The sequence below is a fragment of the Microcaecilia unicolor genome, chromosome 4, assembly GCF_901765095.1.
Source record: "Microcaecilia unicolor chromosome 4, aMicUni1.1, whole genome shotgun sequence".
NCBI classification, from domain to species: Eukaryota; Metazoa; Chordata; class Amphibia; order Gymnophiona; family Siphonopidae; genus Microcaecilia; species Microcaecilia unicolor.
The window spans coordinates 27,260,445-27,281,901 of NC_044034.1; the positions used below are offsets into that span (position 1 = coordinate 27,260,445).

Sequence of the window (21,457 nt, forward strand, 5' to 3'; positions counted from 1 at the left end):
TCTCCTTAGGAATTAAGCAAATATGAGAATGATGTAAATGAATCTTACTGGGCTTCAGTGTGTCAAATAAGGATGAGTTTTATTCCGTTAAATTCATTCCCTCCCCTTCCCCCCCCCCCCCCCCCACCCCCCAAGTAAAAAACTTGAAATCTCTCCTCCTGTTACTTTCTTCTCAGGGTGGCGGGTTGCTATGAAGCTCTAGATGGCGGCAACACAGCCGACGCACTGGTGGATTTTACCGGCGGCGTCTCCGAACCCATCGAGCTGAGCGAGGGCAACTACCTGACGGATGAAAAGAAAAGGAACGATTTCTTTGAGAGGCTCCTGAAAGTTCACAACAGGGGAGGCCTCATCAGCAGCTCCATCAGAGTAAGGCGGCTCTTCTGTGGTGCGGGAACCTGGGATTTGTGGGTCCTTCTTTGGGACTTAATCCCCTTCTTCTAACGCCAGGGAAACGGCACATTTTCTTATAAGGGCATGTGAGAAGTGTTACTGCTGTTCTGGATATGTCCAACATAAGGAACTTGTAGAGACCTGACTTGTTTATGTTTTTTTTCATGGTGTTTAAATCTGGGGGCTCAATACAGAAATAGAACCCTATTAAAACTGAACAAATCAAAACCCAACCCCAGGATGAAAAATCCATAAAGAAGTAAACCTAAATGGAACAATGTAGTCAAATATAAAATGAACGTAGGTTTCCAGCTGAACTGGACCTCACGGGTCCTGTCTTCAGTGGGTAAAACATAGGGGTGGACTGATCATTCGGGCAACCGGGCAGGCCCCTAGGGCCCAGAGGCTCTAGGAAGCCCAGAAACGCTGCCCGGTTGCGCCGCCGCACACTACAGTCCCTACAGGGATCTGGTGGTCTAGAGGCTGCTGCCGCTATTCTCCCTGGTTGCACGGCACCGCTATGTTTACAAAATGGCGGCCGAGACTCCTGTGGGAAGTCTCGGCAACCGTTTTATAAACACGGTGGTGCGCCGGGCAGAGTAGAGGCAGTGGGCGGACAAGAAAGAGGGGATTCATTTCCTGCCTCTGAAGAAGCCACAGCCATTAGACCACCAGGGCCCTTCAAGGTGGGGGGGGGGGGGGGAGGGGGCTAGAGTACTTTCAGTCCACCCCTGGTAAAACAGACTCCAGAAGATACTCCAGGGCAGGGCAAATACTATTGGAACAGAAAAACATGTAAAAATTAAAATCTTCCAGTTCGTCTAGTTAGAAAATGTTGCTAGAAGCACTTGGACTTTCCAGCTCTTGTAAGATACCATACTTGGCAGCCCTTCAGTCGGATCTCTCGTCCGTAGGTGTGCTACTAACATAGTAACATAGTAGATGACAACAGAGAAAGACCTGCACGGTCCATCCAGTCTGCCCAACAACATAAACTCATATGTGCTACTTTATATGTATACCTGACCTTGATTTGTATCTGCCATTTTCAGGACACAGACCGTAGAAGTCTGCCCAGCACTAGCCCCGCCTCCCAACCACCAGCCCCGCCTCCCACCACCAGCTCTGTCACCCAATCTCCGCTTAGCTTCTGAGGATCCATTCTAGATGTACACAGTACTTTTCAAATACGCTCTTAGGGGTCCTTTTACTAATGGGTTGCCATGTGTAGGGTTACCATATTTTGTCCCCCAAAAAGGAGGGCACATGCCCCGCCCCCACCACACACCCTGCCTCATCCCGTTTCACACCCTTGCTCCACCCCCTGTCACACCCTTGCTCCACCCCCTGTCACATTTTCCCCTCCCCCCTGTCACACACCCCGTCACCCCCCCCCCCTCCCCATCACCCCCCTCCCCTTACCTTACTACTGCCTTGGTGGTCAAGTGACCTCTTCGGGTCAGGAAAGAGCCCCCTCTTTCCTGCCCGGAGTGCTGCCCTGTATGCATCCTTTCCTGTTGCTGATCCTCGGCACCGAGTCAAAATGTCCACCGAGAGTTGAAGTCTCGCAAGGTCACTTCAACTCTCGGAGGCCATTTTGAATCGGCTCCGAGGATCAGCAACAGGAAAGGATGCATACAGGGCAGCACTCCGGGCAGGAAAGAGGGGGCTCTTTCCTGACCCGAAGAGGTCACTAGGACCACCAAGGCAGTAGTAAGGGGAGGGGAGGCTAGCAATCTGCCCGTTTGTCCGCATTTCTGGACAAACGGGCAGCTTGGCAAAACTCGACCAGTTGCCTGGACATGCCTGGGTAAATCCGGTCATATGGTAACCCTAGCCGTGTGGCAACCCAGAACTACTGCCGGCCCAACCCGGGTACCAGTGGTAGTAGTTCCACCCCCAGAGCCCGTCATTTCTGGTGCTAGTGGAAGTATTTTTGAAAATATTTCAACAGGGGGTTACCCAGCGGTAATTGGGTTGCCCAGTTACTGTCGGGTTAGCACGGGAGCCCTTACCGCCACCTCAAAGGGTGGTTGTGGTGGTAAGTTCTCCCCCCTGAAATGGTCACATGGCACGTGTGAACTTACTGCATGGCCATTTCTTTTTTCGGTCATTTTACCCACTGTGGTAAAAGGGGCCCTGGCCAGGCATTGAGTGCACGTGTTAGCGAATATAATAAGGTATTTATTTATGCATGACATTTATTTTATGTTTTTTATTTGGATTTTGCTCACCCTTTTTCAGTAGTAGCTCAAGGTGAGTTACATTCAGGTATGAAGAAAGACTAAGGAGGCTAGGGCTTTTCAGCTTGGAGAAGAGACGGCTGAGGGGAGACATGATAGAGGTATATAAAATAATGAGTGGCGTGGAACAGGTGGTTGTGAAGCGTCTGTTCACGCTTTCCAAAAATACTAGGACTAGGGGGCATGCGATGAAACTACAGTGTAGTAAATTTAAAACAAATCGGAGAAAATATTTCTTCACCCAACGTGTAATTAAACTCTGGAATTCGTTGCCGGAGAAAGTGGTGAAGGCGGTTAGCTTAGCAGAGTTTAAAAAGGGGTTGGACGGTTTCCTAAAGGACAAGTCCATAAACCGCTACTAAACGGACTTGGAAAAATCCAAAATTCCAGGAATAACATGTATAGAATGTTTGTACGTTTGGGAAGCTTGCCAGGTGCCCTTGGCCTGGATTGGCCGCTGTCGTGGACAGGATGCTGGGCTCGATGGACCCTTGGTCTTTTTCCCAGTGTGGCATTACTTATGTACTTATGTCCTCTACTTGGCTCACTTTTATTACATAGAGCAGTGATTTAACCTATTGTGATGTCATAGTGGCTCATTCCACCAATAAGAGCCAACCTCATTAGTGATGTCACAATGGCTTGATTGTATAGAATGTTTGTACGTTTGGGAAGCTCGCCAGGTGCCCTTGGCCTGGATTGGCCGCTGTCGTGGACAGGATGCTGGGCTCGATGGACCCTTGGTCTTTTCCCAGTGTGGCATTACTTATGTACTTATGTACACTGGGTATTTCTCTGTCCCAGGAGGCCTCACAATCTAAGTTTGTACCTGAGGCAATGGAGGGTTATGTGACTTTCCCAAGATCATGAGGAGCAGCAGCGGGAACTGGCCACCTCTGGATTGCAAGACCGGTGCTCTAACCGCTAGGCCACTCCTCAACAATTTGTACCCCACATTAGCCCGAAATAGACCCAAGTTCAATATGGCTTACAAACAAACAATAAAATGAATAAATCATAATAAAAGTTGTGTACTCAACTGCCTATATATAGGTGCAAGAATTTACGCTAGCTTTTTGGCTGGCACAAGTGCTCGCGCCTGATGTTGGGTGAGCTATTTAAACTACGTAGTATTCTATAACGACAAATATTCGGAGAAGTGTCATGATAGAAATGAAGCTTAGGGCTAGATTCTGTATATGGGCACCTAAAAAAAAATCAGCGGCAGAAAAACCCTATTCTATAAACCACACTTAAAGTTAGGCCCGGTTTATAGAATAGTGCTTACACCCAAGCGTGGCCATTTGCCCCAGCTGCAACGTGGTGCACATCCCCGCGCCTAAATTGAGCATGGAATCCCCTTTATTCTACAATTACACATGTAAATTCTAAGAACACCCTCAATCAGGGCCGCCGAGAGACTAGGCCGGGCCCGGGGCAAGGGCGCCCCCGTCTCCGCCCCTCGCCGCTGCCGCCCCCCCCCCCCTGTCGCTTCCCCCACCGCTGCAGTCCCCGGTCTCACCTGCCTGCCTCCACGGCTCCAGGCCCCCTGCATTCGAAGTGGCAGTCGCAGATCTCCTCTCTTCTAGCCTTCCCTTTCTGTGTCCCGCCCTTGTCTGATGTAACTTCTGGTTTCCGCGAGGGCGGGACACAGGGAGGGAAGGCCAGAACAGAGGAGATCTGCGAGTGCCGCTTCGAATGCAGGGGGCCCTGAGCCAAGGAGGCAGGCAGGTGAGACCGGGGACTGCAGCGCCGGCGGCCTGACCCTGGCGCCGGGCCCCCCTTGGAGCGCCTGGGGAATTTTTGTCGTCCCCCCCCCCCTCTCGGTGGCCCTACCCTCAATCTGCGCATGACCGTCCTATTTCCGTGCTCTCCTTGTTGGTCTCTCGTGTAAAGCTTAGGCACAGACCTGGTGCCTAAATTACACATGTACACTTCAGTTAAATCTAATTAGTGCCAGTAATAGCTTGTTAAGCTAATTATCGGTGCCAATTAGATTGTTATTTGGTTAAATTGTGCACGCAAATTGGGCGCATGATCAAACTTGCGTGTGCAATTTTTCGCACTTTTTAAAGAATTCAGGAATTAGCGCAAACTATCTTGGCACCTATCCTTGGGCACCCTGCATAGAATTCCCCCCTGTAAGAGACGGCCCCTGTTCTGCAGCGTTTTCATTTTAGTCAAGACAAACATGCAGGACAAGGGACTTGGGTGAGCAGGAGACTCAAGGGTTAAGATTTAAAAGCAGCCTTAAAAGGGCCAGAGAGGGGGCATGACACATCAACCCAAGAAGACTTTTATGTCCCACATAAAAACATGAGGGCAGAAAAGGGCCAAATGGCTCCATCCAGTCTGCCCATCCTAACCACTAACGCCTCCTTTTCCTAAGGGAATCCCATGTGCTTGTCCCATGCTTTTTAAATTCCCACACAGTCCTTGTCTCCGTGACCTCCACCAAGAGGCCATTCCATGCATCCACCACCCTTTCTGTGAAAGAGTATTTCCTCTTAATTTCATGATATGCCCCCTCATTCCAGAGTTTTCTTTCATTTGAAATAGGCTCACCTCTTGTACATTATTTATTAGGATTTATTTACCACCTTTTTGAAGGAATTCACTCAAGGCGGTGTACAGCAAGAATAAGTCAAACATAACCAACAGACAATTACCGAAGTAAAAATATTCGAATAAGTATGACATGGAGGGGCATAATCGAAAGGGACGTCCAAGTTTTGCTGAGGACGTCCTGGCAAAACGTCCCGATGGAGAGGTGGGGAAACCCATACTATCGAAACAAGATGGACGTCCATCTTTCATTTCGACAATACGGTCGGGGACGCCCAAATTGCGAAATTTAGGTCGTCCTTAGAGATGGTCGTCCCTAGACTTGGTCGTTTCTGATTTTCGGCGATAATGGAAACCAAGGACGCCCATCTCAGAAACTACCAAATGCAAGCCCTTTGGTTGTGGGAGGAGCCAACATTCGTAGTCCACTGGTCCTCCTGACATGCTAGGACACCAACCGGGCACCCTAGGGAGCACTGCAGTGGACTTCAGAAAAAGCTCCCAGGTGCATAGCTCCCTTACCTTGTGTACACCACTACCATAGCCCTTACCGGTGAAGGGGGCGCCTAGATGTGGGTACAGTGGGTTTGTGGTGGGTTTTGGAGGGCTCACATTTACCACCACAAGTGTAAGAGGTGAGGGGGATGGGGCTGGATCCACATGCCTGAAGTGCACTGCACCCACTAAAACTGCTCCAGGGACCTGCATACTGCTGTGATGGACCTGAGTATGACATTTGAGGCTGGCACAAAATATTTTTAAAGATTTTTCTTGAGGGTGGGAGGGGCTTAGTGACCACTGGGGGAGTAAGGGGAGGTCATCCCCGATTCTCTCCAGTGGTCATCTGGTCAGTTCGGGCACCTTTTTGTGCCTTGGTTGTAAGAAAAACACGACCAGGTAAAGTCGTCCAAGTGCTCGTCAGGGACGCCCTTTTTTTTCCATTATGGGTCAAGGACGTCCGTGTGTTAGGCACACCCACTTTCGCTATGCCTCCGACACCCCCCCCCCCCCCCCCCCCCCCATGAACTTTGGCCGTCCCTGCGATGGAAAGCAGTTGGGGATGTCCAAAATCAACTTTCGATTCTACCGATTTGGACGACCCTGTGAGAAGGAGTCCCATCTTGTTTTGTGTCGAAAGATGGGCGACCTTCTCTTTTAAAAATAAGCCTTATAGTAGACTAGTTACATCAACAGGCTGGCCAGGAGGAGAGTGTCACCGTTGCTAAAATTTGGCTGCCTCTCTCTACCTGCCACATTTCTCAGGGGTAAAATAATAATTGTGTGATTAAAGGTATATAATTATTTCTTTTCATTCCCACTGTAGCGCCTTGTGATTCTGGGTAATGGTTAAGTGACTTGACTGTTGTCCCGTGTCACAAGGAGCTGCGGTGAGACCAAAATAAATAAATATCAGACCTTTTAATCATGCGATTACAATTTTAATCAAAATGCGGCCCTAATTTATTTTGATATTTTTCTATTGACCTTTCAAACTTTTTTTGATATTTGATACCTTCGCTCATTGTATTATTTTCCACTGCACCAGGCAACCTCAGCAGCTGACATGGAGGCGCGTTTGGACTGCGGCCTAGTCAAAGGTCACGCGTACGCGGTCACCGACGTCCGGAAACTCCGTCTGGGTCATGGCCTCCTGGCCTTCTTCAAATCGGAGAAACTAGAAATGATCAGGATGCGGAATCCATGGGGAGAGAGGGAATGGAATGGTCCCTGGAGTGACAGGTAGGCCCGGCTTCTGTTTCATCTTTATATATTAAAAGCCTTCCAGACATTGCTGTGTATTCAGATATAAATGCACTGTGTTGCTTAGTGGAATGCTATGACAGGTCCGAAGAACAGGGAAAATGTCCGCTCCCGATTAAGTGTGGGACAAATATTCAGGACGGTCGTCAGCATCATAAGAACATAAGTGTTGCCATACTGGGACAGACCGAAGGTCCATCAAGCTCAGGATCCTGTTTCCAGCGGTCGCCAATCCAGGTCACAAGTATTTGGCAAGATCCAAAAAGAATAAAACAGATTTTATGCTTCTTATCCTGGAAATAAGCAGTGGATTTTCCCAAATCCATCTTAATAATGGCTTATGGACTTTTCTTTTAGGAAGTTATCCAAACCTTCTTTAAACCCTGCTAAGCTAACTGCTTTTACCACATTCTCTGGCGATGAATTCCAGAGTTTAATTGCACGTTGAGTAAAGAAATATTTTCTCTGGTTTCTTTTAAATTTACTACTTAGTAGCTTCATTGCAATGCCTCCTAGTCCTAGTATTTTTGGAAAGGATAAACAACAATTCACTGTTACCCATTCCACTCCACTCAGAATTTTATAGATCTCTCTCCCTTCAGCCCTCTGTTCTCGAAGCTGAAGAGCCTCATAGGGAAGTCGTCTCATCCCCTTTATTATTTTTCTCGCCCTTCTCTGTACCTTTTCTAATTTCGCTATATTTTTTTTGAGTTGTGGATGCATGGAGTGGCCTCCCGGTGGAGGTCATGGAGACAAAGACAGTGTCAAAATTCAAAAAAAGCGTGGGACAAGCACATGGGATCCCTTGGGAAAAGAAGGAGTTAGTGGTTACTGAAGATGGGCAGACTGGATGCCATTGTGTGTGTGAGGTGAAACTTACTTGTTAGTCTCACTCATACACACAAGGAGTGACACGGGCTGCACATACTGCATCAGGACATGTTTATCCACTCCTACTCTAGCTGGGATAATATTTAACCATGTCTCTGACCTCATGTGCACCTTTCTTTAAATCAGTCACCTTATTTTCTAACTCCTCTTACTTAGGGTTACCATATGTCCGGATTTACCCGGACATGTCCGGGCAACCGGGCGGGTTTTGCCAATCTGCCCGTTTGTCCGGATTTCTGGACAAACGGGCAGGCTGGTGGGCGGGCCGTCCTAGGACAGCCCGCCCACCAGCCTGCCCATTTGTCCAGAAATCCGGACAAACGGGCAGATTGCTTGCCTCCCCTCCCCTTGCTTACTACTGCCCTGGTGGTCTAGTGACCTCTTCCGCCTTCGGGGCAGGAAAGAGCCCCCTCTTCCTGCCCGGAGCGCTGCCCTGCATGCATCCTTCCTGTTTGTGATCTCGGCGCCGATTCAAAATGGCCACTGAGAGTTGACGCCTCGTGAGGTCACTTCAATTCTCGGTGGCCATTTTGAATCGGCGCTGAGATCAGGAAGGGTGCATGCAGGGCAGCGCTCCAGGCAGGAAAGAGGGGGCTCTTTCCTGCCCCGAAGAGGTCACTAGACCACCAGGGCAGTAGTAAGGGGAGGGGAGTGACGGGGTGTGTGACAGGGGGGAGGGGAAAATGTGACAGGGGCGGAGCGAGGGCGTGAAAGGGGTGGGGTGGGGCCTGAAAGGGGGCGGGGCATGTGTCCTCCTTTTTGGGGGACAAAATATGGTAACCCTTCTCTTACTCTCTTACCTATCTATATGTTCCATCTTTGCTTATACCCTTCACTGTCAATTATAATGTTCTATTACGTATTGTGTTGACATTGTAAGTAGTGTACCATACCATATATTTGAATATTTTTACCGCTGTAATTGCCTATTGCTCATGTTTGATTTATTCTTACTGTACAGCTCCTTGAGTCAATTTCTTCAAAAAGGCGGTAAATAAATCCTAATAAATAATTTGCCATCATGTTTCTATGTTTAAAAAGGTACAAAGATTAGGGCACACTGAAGGAAGTTACATGGTGCTACTTTTAAAATGAACAGGAGGAAATATTTTTTCACTCAACGAATAGTTGAGCTCTGGAACTCGTTGCCAGAGGATGTGGTATCAGTGGTTAGCGTATCTGGGTTTAAAAAAAAGGTTTGGACAAGTTTCTGTAGGAAACTTCCATAGTCTGTTATTGAGATAGATATGGGGAAAGCCGCTGCTTGTCCCTGGGAATCAGTAGCATGAATCTTGCTACTATTTGGGTTTCTGCCAGGTACTTGTGACCTGAAATGGCTACTGTTGGAAGCAGGATACTGGGCTAGATGGACCGTTGGTCTGACCCAGTATGGCTATTCTTACGTTCTTATAGTGTGTATTTGTAAGGGGGCGTACATTGGGCGGAGAATGGGTGGGACAGGTGAGGCTCCCACTTACATATATAACTTACAGAGTACTGTAAGCTGCATGTGACCCTGCTGAATTTAGGGAGAGGACTCCAGGGAAGAGTCAGAGAGCCACTTCTAGCTCCTGGGCCTTACAATGAGGAACACTGTCTTAACAGCTGACTTTCGCAGGTTTCTTGAATGGAGGTTATCTTAACAGTGTAATCAATTTTGGATTCCACAGCCCTGTCTGGTCCAGTTACAGCTTGGGCTGGCAGATATCAAGAACTTATTTCTGAGCAATTTACATGTGTATTTTTTTAAATTGGAAAGTATGCTTGTAAATGAAAACCTTGCCCTTTGGAATGCTACCAAAGGGTGCAGGTAAAAATACGTATATGCAAGGGTTAAACATGTAATTTTAGCAGCATTTCATGTGGACAGCTCTATAAAGAGACCAGGGCCGTATCTGCGTGGGGCCACAGGGGCCTGGGCCCCCACAGATTTCGCCCTGGACCCCCCTACCTTTGCTGGTGGGGGACCCCAACCCCCCGCCAGCTGACATCCGCTTCCTCCTGCCTTTAAAAATATTCCTTCAGCTGGCGGGGTCTTCTGTTCTTCTTCGTCCTCTGTGGCGTGCTGTTCATTCAAAGAGCTGCCTGCAATCCAGTTTCAGAGTCTGACATCGCTGCACGTTGTACGTGCAGGACGTCAGACTCACAGAAACAGAGTCTGTGAGTCTGACGTCCTGCACGTACAACGTGCAGCGACGTCAGACTCCGAAACTGGATTGCAGCGCTTTGAATGAACAGCACGCCACGAAGAAGAACTTGAAGACCTCGGCTCGGCTGGCCGAACCTCAGATACACCCCTGAAAGAGACATTTCAACATGAAAAGGGCTGTTTCCCTGTAGAAATGTGTTTTAAATATTGCTCTATTTCTCGATCACCCTCACCAGGAGCTCCCTCTAGTGGCTGATTATCTGTATTTCTGACAGGAAGTATATTCCTCAGAAATGGCCATTCCAGCATTAGTAGGTTAGACCCAGGGGTGTGCTGGTAAATGTTTAACAACGGTCTCTCTCTCTCTCTCTCTCTCTCTCTCTCTCTCTCTCTCTCTCTCTCTCTGGGCATAGCCAGCCCTGCAATTTGGGGGGGGGGGCATGGGTGGACTTGGGGGACAACGCATGCCCCAGTCTCTCTCCACCTCATATAGGCATGCTATGGACTGCCACCACACCCTACTGCTTGTTTCTGGCTCTGAGCAGCAAGCTGGGACTTCTTGCACATGCAGGAGAAGTCCCAGCCTGCTGCTCAGAGCTGGAAATAAGGAGCGGGGAGCAGCAGCAGTCTATTCACTTGGCTGACGAAGCTCTGCTGCCCGTGTCGTCTTCCGCCACGGTCGCTTCACTCATACTACCCCTCTCCTCAAGACCCTTCACTGGCTCCCTATCCGTTTTCGCATCCTGTTCAAACGTCTTCTACTAACCTATAAATGTACTCACTCTGCTGCTCCCCAGTATCTCTCCACACTCGTCCTTCCCTACACCCCTTCCCGTGCACTCCGCTCCATGGATAAATCCTTCTTATCTGTTCCCTTCTCCACTACTGCCTCCAGACTTCGCGCCTTCTGTCTCGCTGCACCCTACGCCTGGAATAAACTTCCTGAGCCCGTACGTCTTGCCCCATCCTTGGCCACCTTTAAATCTAGACTGAAAGCCCACCTCTTTAACATTGCTTTTGACTCGTAACCACTTGTAACCACTCGCCTCCACCTACCCTCCTCTCTTCCTTCCCGTTCACATTAATTGATTTGATTTGCTTACTTTATTTTAATTTTTTGTCTATTAGATTGTAAGCTCTTTGAGCAGGGACTGTCTTTCTTCTATGTTTGTGCAGCGCTGCGTACGCCTTGTAGCGCTATAGAAATGCTAAATAGTAGTAGTAGTAGCATCCCCACCAGCAAACTTAAAGAGAATTGAGGTGGGAGCCCTAGCCCACATTTTGGGAGCCAGTGGTTAAAATAGCCATGGAGGGCCTACTTTAACAACCGGCTCCCAAAATTCTTCAAAACTTAACAAAAAGCTCTCGTGAGCCTGTGAGAGCCTGCTCCAGCACACACCACTGGTTAGACCCCCAGTTGGCATATAGCAGTCTCGGTGTATGTTCTTGCCCCTTGCCAATTTGCTTCATGGTTGGGTATATCCAGGTCCCCTGAGGCGAAGGGCAGCATCGAATTTGTCACTTGAAATTTTGTTGATCTCCATATTTAAGGTATTATAGGGATATCTATGTGTACACATCTACTGTTTGTATAGTGTAAATGGCAGTAAATTTACTTTTAAGGCTGGATTAAAATTTGTTTTCTTTTTCTTGAATGCGTGCAGTATAATTTGCAGGTCAGAAGGGGAAAGAGATAAGCATGTCAGATTCTTTTTAAAAGAAATATACGTATAAATAAGCAACTCCTCCTGCTTTTGTTCATTTTTTTTTTCTCCTTTCTCAGCTCCGAGGAGTGGCAGAAAGTGAGCAAGAACGAAAGAGAGAAACTGGGAGTCACCGTAGAAGATGACGGGGAATTTTGGTGAGTTCGCTTTCGACGTGCAAGAGAATTCCAGGAGTTTAAATACACATAGGAGGTCACTTTTTGAAAACAGGGAAGTCCTGAAAGGGTGTGTGAATTGAATTCTCTGTGTGCGACACTGCTAAGCACGCCAGTCCAGGATTTCCAAGGTGGGCCTGTGGTCCTTGCCTTTGCCTTCTTTGTAGACTGGGTAGTTTATGGCATTGGTATGAATCCTTCCAGTTCTGCGCTTCTAATTTGGGTCATTGTTCTGCAAAGATCCAGGGCCCGCCCCCGAGGTCATCGTCGCCGCCCCCCTCCATCCACCACCGGGCCGGGCCCCCTGAATTAAAATCATAGCGCCTCATCTTGATCTCGCTCCGTGTGAAAGAAGCGCAGCAGCGGCAGTCTGCAGATCGCCTCCCTTCGGGCCTTCCCTCCCTGTGTCCCGCACTCGAGGGCAGAACAGAGGGAGGGAAGGCCCGAAGGGAGGCGATCTGCAGACTGCCGCTGCTGCGCTTCTTTCACACGGAGCGAGGTCGAGATGAGGCGCTATGATTTGAATTCAGGGGGGCCCAGCCCGGTGGTGGATGGAGGGGGGCGGGTGGAGGGGATTGCGGCACCGGGACCAGGGAATTTTGTCCCCCCTGCCCCCCCACCTCTCGGCGGCCCTGCAAAGATCCCTGCTTTCTCACAGGCAATACTTTATACAGGTGTGCTGTAGAAAATGTTTGTTTCGTTTTTGGAGTATTTGTTTTTTATCAAAACAATGTAAAAAGATTTCAAAGACCAATACATCTCTTTTGACTCTTATGACACGGTTTGGAGGTTTCAGCCCAATGGAGCAGCCAATTGCATGCTGACAGCCGCAGTTAGAAGGCAGCGGACAATCCAAAGTGTAATTGATTTCTATAAACTGAACTTCTCCCACCCCCACAGATAAAAATGGGGTTAGACAATGGAAGTAGCTTTAGTACAGAATCTCTGTAGTTCCTTATCTGTGTATTTAATCACCAAGAAAAAAAAATTCTTCCTGGCAGCTGGTCAAGAGAGCCTCAGTATAATTAATGTCAGTATGCTAAAAATCCATTGGCAGTGGGTAAGAAAAGAAAGCATTTTATTTATTCTAGGTTACAGTCTGCCTAGCAAAAATGATCAAGCCAGGTTCCAACCATTTATAAAATAATATAAAATCAGAGATAGTGTAGCACAAGACAAAAAAACTAACCCTTCTTTTCTCCCCTGAGCTAGCAGACGCTTCCTCCTCCTAATGCGTCATATAAACGTCTTCCTAAGTGGATTGAAACCCACAAAGCTTTAGAATCATGTAGGGGAGTGTAACTAGTTAGAAAAATTGTAGAAGCCTCTTTTCATGAGTATCTGTGTAAACAAAACAAAAAAAATTATCTGAACTGCAGGAACTATACTTGAGACTTGTCATTTTACAGTGAAATCATGTGGTATTTGCTGACCTTGACAGGATGAACTTTGAAGATTTCTGTAAATACTACACGGATGTCATTATGTGCCGTCTCATCAACACCTCCTATCTGAGTGTCCACAAGACCTGGGAAGAGGCAATTCTGCAAGGATCCTGGACCAGGCACGAAGACCCCTTACGGAACCGCAGTGGGGGTTGTGTCAATAACAAGAACACTTTCCTTCAGAACCCACAAGTAAGCTAGAAGATCCAGTGGTGACCCGTTCCTTCATGTGTACACTTAGCTGGCGCTGCCTTACATAAGTACATAAGTATTGCCATACTGGGAAAGACCAAAGGTCCATTGAGCCCAGCATCCTGTTTCCAACAGTGGCCAATCCAGGTCACAAATACCCGGCAAGATCCCAAAAATGTACAAAGCATTTTATACTGCTTATCCCAGAAATAGTGGATTTTATCCCAAGTCCATTTAATAACGGTCTATGGACTTTTCCTTTAGGAAGCTGTCCAAACCTTTTTTAAACTCCGCTAAGCTAACCGCCTTTACCACATTCTCTGTCAACGAATTCCAGAGTTTAATTACATGGAGTGGAGGAGTGGCCTAGTGGTTAGGGTGGTGGACTTTGGTCCTGGGGAACTGAGGAACTGAGTTCGATTCCCACTTCAGGCACAGGCAGCTCCTTGTGACTCTGGGCAAGTCACTTAACCCTCCATTGCCCCATGTAAGCCGCATTGAGCCTGCTGTGAGTGGGAAAGCGCAGGGTACAAATGTAACAAAAATAAAATAGATACTATTGGAGATTCTACATGGAATGTTGCTATTCCACTAGCAACATTCCATGTAGAAGGCTGTGCAGGCTTCTGTTTCTGTGAGTCTGACGTCCTGCACGTACGTGCAGGACGTCAGACTCACAGAAGCAGAAGCCTGCGCGGCCACATTGGTGATCTGAAAGGGCCGACTTCTACATGGAATGTTGGAATAGCAACATTCCATGTAGAATCTCAAATAGTAGCAACAGTGGAGGAGTGGCCTAGTGGTTAGGGTGGTGGACTTTGGTCCTGAGGAACTGAGTTCGATTCCCACTTCAGGCACAGGCAGCTCCTTGTGACTCTGGGCAAGTCACTTAACCCTCCATTGCCCCATGTAAGCTGCATTGAGCCTGCCATGAGTGGGAAAGCGCAGGGTACAAATGTAATAAAAATAAATGTTTTGGAACCCCAGCTTCAGTAGAATTTTCTATGACTCGGGAAACACACTTGTGATTCTGTTTGCTAAATCCTTGTTGGCCCTTTCCCATCAGTGCATGCCTGTCCAGATGATCAGTAATTTTGTTCCTAACAATAGCTTCCATTGTTTTGCCTAGCACTGATATCAGGGCCACATAAGAGCAAAACATAAGAATGTAAGAATAACCATCCCGGGTCAGACCAGTGGTCCATTTAGCCCAGTATCCTGTTTCCAACAGTGGCCAATCCCGGTCACAAGTACCTGCAAGATTCCATGCTACTGATTCCAGGGACAAGCAGTGGCTTCCCCAAGTCTATCTCAATAGCAGACTTTGGACTTTTCCTCCAGGAACTTGTCCAAACTTTTTTTTAAACCCAGATATGCTAACCACTTTAACCACATCCTCCGGCAACAAGTTCCAGAGCTTGTTGAGTGAAAAAATATGTCCTCTTTTGTGTTTTAAAAGTATTATCATGTAATTTCATTGAGTGTCCCCTGGTCTTTGTACTAGGGGACACTGGACTTTTGTTTCCTATGGTGTCTTTGCATTCATTTAAAAATCTGGATCGACATATCATGGTGCAACAAGCGTACCGAGCCAGAATCGTGCTCCTGCACAAGGAAGCAATAGACAGGGAGCAATTTTGGCATCCCCACCTCCCCTTGCACCAGTGGCGTAGGAAGGGGGGGAGGCGGTGGGGCGGTCCGCCCCGGGTGCATGCCGCTGGGGGGGGGTGTCGTCTCCGTTGGGTCCTTGCTCCCTCTGCCCCGGAACAGGTTGCTTCCTGTTCCGGGGCAGAGAGAGCAAGGAACCAATGGAGCCGACGCAGCTCCCAGCGACGTAGGCTCGGGGGCGGATCGGCCCTCCCGCCCACCCCTCGCTGCCAAAGTAAGCTACAATGCGTTCCGGGGGGGGGGGGAGGGTGCGCGCCGGAGGGGGGGCGTCGTGCTGCACCCGGGGGGGGGTGCGCGGCTTCGACCCGCCCCGGGGGACAGCCGCCCTCGCTACGGCACTGCCTTGCACACCCCTTGGTATGTCCCTGTTGCACAGTATAAGCATGCATGAAGAAGGCACTGCCATCCTAATACACAGGTGATGATATTTTGGTACCAGGTACCAGTTAGTTTTAATCTGCAATATCCCTTCATATTTTAGTGCTGTTTCTTTGTCAGTCATGGACAGGGTTACTGTTCTTATAAATAAGTTTCAACAGCTGCTCAGTCAGCCTTTGCTTTCTAAAAGGATTTTTCTCATAGTTTAACTACAGAAAAAAATTTTCACTGAAATAAGGCCCCAAGCTTCTGTTTCTAGCATGACTGCAAGGACAGTGTTGGGCAGACTGGATGGACTGTGCAGGTCTTTATCTGCCGTCACCTACTATGTTACAATGTTATGTAACCAGCATCTCTGGGGACTGAAAGTAGAAGAAGGTTGGCCAGTGTAGGCAGAGTGATCCACAACAAAAGTTACCTGTTAGGATATATCGGCCAGGTCAAGAGAAGCCTGGGCTTAAAATTGTATATAATTATTAGGGATGGGCTGTCATTTGCCCAGTGACACGAGAAACGTCAGTGGCCTATCCCATGTCATTGCATTTCATTAACAAATGAAAAGGAGTAGAAAAAAACATGACATTCCCCTCGAGATTCGGCACTATTGAACTGGCTGCTGACCTTTTCTCACATGAGCACGCAGTTTTGGAATACACTGCCGCGCAACTTAAGAACGATCCACGAGCAAGCTTCCTTCCGCAGATTATTGAAGACCCATCTTTTTGAAAAAATTTACAGAAAGAACCAAAACACATAAAGTCCATACTTACTGTTCATTAATGCATCATACATCCACCCATACCTTTACTCACAGAAAGATATATACCATATGTCTTCATGCCTTATTATCGCCCTCCAAGCTCCCGTTGTCTCCTTCCAACGTTTCAATGTTTGTGTTCCATTGTTACATTCCTTAACGACACCTCAATTGTTTCGCATAACTCTGCACAATGTAATCCATAACCAATCTGTAACAAATTGTATTTCCATCATTTAACTCATATTGTGAGCCACACTGAACCCGCAAAAAGGTGGGAAAATGTGGGATACAAATGCAATAAAATAAATAGCGCTTAATCGGCTATTCCCCGCTGAATATCCCCAGTCAGCAGCTACCAGATAGCCAGTTATATCTCCTGATATAACCGGCTATCTGCCTAATTTTAAAGCTGGTTTAGCAGCCATATTTGGCCACATGAAAACCTGGGATATCTTTGGCCAGTTTAAAGATAACCAGCTAGGTTTGAATATTGACATAGCCGGTTATCTTTAAACCGGACAAAAATTAATCGGATATTCAGTGCCGATCGCAGCAAATGGTTCAACGTTGAGTATCTGGGCATCGACCATGGGAGTTAACCGGTCTAACTCCCACAATCTGAATATTGGCGCCATTTTGTGTTCTTTCATTTGCCGATAATAGTATACACTATTTGCAAAGAGCTCTTCACGACATTGTTCCTGAAACGAAAACGTAGACTAATCAAAACAAAATGAACAAGACTCCAAATGGCAGGGGAGCTGAAACAAAACACAACTTTTGGGCTGCCCATCTCTAATAATTATGCTTTTGAGAGTCCGAGCTTTGTAGAGGATGAACAGTGGCGCCGTAAACCTGCCTTATCCCATTGTGTTTGTTCCATCAGTATGTGTTTGATGTGACGAAGCCAGAAGACGAGGTGCTGATCTGCCTCCAGCAGGAATCCAAAAAGACGAGCCGAAAGGATGGGAAAGGAGAAAACTTGGCTATAGGGTTTGATATCTACAAGGTAAGACCATGTGTCTTGTGGGGATTGTGTTTCACTCGGATATTTTTGCTTTGGGAGTCTCACTGTGTGATTGGGTCTGCTCAGGTGGAACTGAACAGGAGGTACCGGATGCACACCCTGCAAACTAAAGCGGCCAGCTCCATTTACATCAACTCCAGGAGTGTCTTCCTCAGGACTGACCAGAAGGAGGGCCGCTACGTCATCATTCCCACAACCTTTGAGCCTGGGCTTGAAGGAGAGTTTCTCCTCAGGGTTTTCACCGATGTGCCTTCAGACTGCAAGTAAGAGAGTGCTGCCCACTTTTCAGATATCCTTGGTTAATCACTTTGTTGATATTCAGCCAGCGATGGTCAGTGTTTTGCTGACCCACCATTGGCTTCATTCCTGGATATTCATTGCCAGGCCACGTCCGGGCTCTGGCATTGAATATCTGGGCATTCATGGCCAGCTAAAACTTAGCTGATTAAGGGGCCCTTTTACTAAGGTGCGAGGAAAAATGTCCTGTGGTAGTGTAGACGCGTGTTTTGGGCACGCATGCGCGGAATCATTTTTAAACACACACCTGTAAAAAAATGCCTTTTTTAAAAGTTTTGCCGAAAATGGACGTGTGGGAAAATGAAAATTGCTGTGTGTCCATTTTGAGTCTGAGACCTTACCACCAGCCATTGACCTAGCGGTAAGGTCTCACGCGGTAACTGGGCGGTAATGATTTACACACATAAAATGTCGATTACCGTCAGCGTGCCAGAAAATAAAAATATTTTCCAGTGCGCTTACTGGGTGCGTGTAAAAAATGAAATTACCGTATGAGCCATGCGGTAGCTGGACAGTAACTCCCAAACTATAGACGAAGGGCTTCATAGTCACTTTTTCACCATGATATTCAGACATGTCAGGTAGTGATGAGTCCAGAGTCCTACCTACGTACATTATTTCTGTCTTTGCAACATTTAAAGACATCTTAGCCTGACTTATCCAATCAACAATTTTGTCAAACACATTTTTCAGTTCTACAGTTGGGTCCTGATCGTGTTTTTTTAACAGGGATAATTGCATTATTCTTAGTTACGTTTCCAATACTGTTTATTGTAAGCCACATTGAACTCAAACTTGTTTGGGGTAATGTGGGCTATAAATGTCACAAATAAATGAAAGGTCGCTGCTGGGAGAAGGTGAGAAACGAAAGATTACTGAAGATGAGGGTCAGATGAGAGGTGACGAAATAGCAAAGGATGTTCCCCAATATTCTGTGGTGCCTCAGTCTCAAAACCCATTGTTTTCTCTGCCCTGTGACCTGAGACAGGAGTTTTTCCTGCATTTTTCTTGGTTTTTTTTTATGCTGCCTAATAACCAGCCTGATCACAACCACAAAATTAATCTGGAATGTTTTAAGACCAAGGCTTTAATTCTGATTTTATGCGTTTCAGTGACGTTTGGTTCCAGGATTCTTGTGCTCTCCACATTCTAGCTTATGTTATTTTATAATCTAATTCTTACTGTATGCCCTGCCCAGATAAAGACCAGTATGGTCCATCTAGTCTGCCCTAGAAGGTAGTTAGGGATGTACCTGCTACTCAATGCGGGTTACACCCCTCTATGCCCTAAGTATGGAGGTCATTTAAATTTTGCTTTCATTCCGTCCTCTTGCTGTAGCAAAAGACTTGCTATTCCAATAGGATTATTTGTCTGATCTTCGTGTGGGATGGACTAAACGTTGACACATTCCTGTCGCTGTTCCTCCTCCTCCAGCCCCCCCTAGTCCCCCAGCAAGGGGTCCCTGGTGGTCCAGACCCCCCTACCTTGTGTGTTGGAGGAGGGAGGATTGTGCTGAGCGCATTCTCAGGCACAATTCTCCCGCACTTCTACCCCATGATCAGAGATAATTGCGTGCTTAAATTTGCATGCAATTATCTCTGATCATAGGTCTAATAACGCCCCACACTACTACTACTACTACTAAACATTTCTAAAGCGCTACTAGGGTTACGCAGCGCTATACAATTTCACAAAGAAGGACAGTCCCTGCTCAAAGGAGCTTACAATCTAAAGGACAAAATGTGCAGTCAATCAATTTGGGGCAGTCTAGATTTCTTGAATAGGGGTATAATGGTTAGGTGTCAAAAGCGACATTGAAGAGGTGGGCTTTGAGCAAGGGTTTGAAGATGGGCAGGGAGGGGGCTTGGCGTATGGGCTCAGGAAGTTTATTCCAAGCATAGGGAGAGGCGAGGCAGAAAGGGCGGAGCCTGGAGTTGGCGGTGGTGGAGAAGGGTACTGAGAGGAGGGATTTGTCCTGTGAGCGGAGGTTTCGGGTAGGGGCGTAAGGGGAGATGAGGGTAGAGAGGTAATGAGGGGCTGCAGATTGAGTGCATTTGTAGGTTAGTAAGAGAAGCTTGAACTGTATGCGGTATCTGATCGGCAGCCAGAGAAGTGACTTGAGGAGAGGGGTGATATGAACATATCGGTCCAGGCGGAAGATAAGACGCGCAGCAGAGTTCTGAATGGATTGAAGGGGGCATAGATGTTTGGAACAGCGCGGGGTTTTGATCATCTGTCTGCTAGGAAGATGCGATGCAAGCAATTTGCTATTTTGAGGAATTTAGTTGGTGTATGCACTGTTGCTCATGGCTGCCTCACGCTTTGGTTTATGACAGCAGTAGGAAAGCTGGGTTCTACCTGTCTCTTGTTTGCATTGTTGCAAAATGCACTAACAGCTGCAAAATTGTAAAATAAACACAGGAAGATTTAATGGAGGAATTGAAAGCTGCCCCTGTTCTTGGTCATTCAGTCTAGTATGTATTTAAATTGATGGCTCAGTCTATTTGCTCTCTTTACCACCTGTTGCCAGGCACTTATTGGGTCTAGCTTTCAAAAAAGTGATAACATAGTTTTTACAGTAGTATTAAAAATTATAATAATTTGGATATACAACCCAGAAGTGATTTTTTTTTTAAAGCCTGTGATGGGTCTGTTTTTATTTACTCTGTATTTCTATTCTGTTCCTCTTGGTTTTTGTTCATTCTGAATCTCGGCTGGGATCCTGGTACACACCAGGCTTTTATATACAAGTACCCGGGGATTCCTTCCTCCTCTCAACATGCCTCTCTCCTAGTCATTGGTAGGGACAGTCCTTAGGTGGGGCTGTGCACCAGGGATCCTTTTGGGACTCTGCAATCGTGGGTCCTAAATCTGGCCACTAGGTGTCACCATTGAACAATAACCGTGATGTCTCCCCCAATCCTGTCTCCATAGTTTCCTAAGCGGACCCAGGGATAAGAAGACTCAACTGAAAGGTCATACGATGGGAGACTTTCCTCATGGCAGTAAACGACACTGCCGTAAGGTCACGTTACCAGCCAGACCCTCGCCATCCCTGTACAGCTGCTCAGTGAATAATCCAGGAGTCACCACATACATGTTTCCTTCTTTATTGCAGAGAGCTGACTCTGGATGAACCCCCTCGAACCTGCTGGTCTGGATTGTGTGGCTATCCACAGATGGTGACTCAGGTCCATGTAGTCTCTGCCACGAGCTTGAAGAAACAAGACACTCAAGGAGGTACCAGTTCTTCAGTGGTTCTGTTGTGAGGCTTTGGGGGAGGGGATGCTCTATTGTTTTGTTTTGTTTTTTAACAGCGGCAGAGCTAAGATATTGTGATGTCTTATAACCCCTCACTGAATTGTAGTGGTGTCCTTTGATGTAGTGTGAAAGGCCAGGTGTGTAAGTGAGTCACTGTGACTAGTACATAAGTATTGCCACACTGGGATAGACCAAAGGTCCATCAAGCCCAGCATCCTGTTTCCAACAGTGGCCAATCCAGGTCACAAAGACCTGGCAAGATCCCAAAAAAGATCAATACATTTTATGCTGCTTATCCCAGAAATAAGCAGTGGATTTTTCCCAAGTCAATTTAATAACGGTCTATGGACTTTTCCTTTAGGAAGCCATCCAGACCTTTTTTTAAACCCTGCTAAGCTAACTGCCTTTACCACATTCTCTGGCAACGAATTCCAAAGTTTAATTGCAGAGTATAGTTGCTATTGTACAGTAATTATGAGGTAGACATCACACACTTTGTTTAGTACCTCCAAGTTCTCCCTTCATCCCTCTCCATTGCAATTGTTTGG

General features: G+C 47.2%; 1 protein-coding gene across 2 annotated transcripts in view; it reads left to right on the forward strand.

Annotated features, from left to right (window-relative positions):
- The window catches only part of CAPN5 (calpain 5), a 252,563-nt gene that overhangs the window by 220,866 nt on the left and 10,240 nt on the right, over positions 1–21,457 (forward strand). For both annotated transcript variants that reach the window (XM_030200063.1, XM_030200064.1), the window contains exons 5-11: positions 177–369; positions 6,748–6,941; positions 11,786–11,863; positions 13,323–13,518; positions 17,211–17,333; positions 17,418–17,614; positions 20,767–20,888. In XM_030200063.1, coding sequence (XP_030055923.1) covers positions 177–369; positions 6,748–6,941; positions 11,786–11,863; positions 13,323–13,518; positions 17,211–17,333; positions 17,418–17,614; positions 20,767–20,888 — 1,103 coding nt within the window. The remainder of the gene's footprint in view (positions 1–176; positions 370–6,747; positions 6,942–11,785; positions 11,864–13,322; positions 13,519–17,210; positions 17,334–17,417; positions 17,615–20,766; positions 20,889–21,457) is intronic.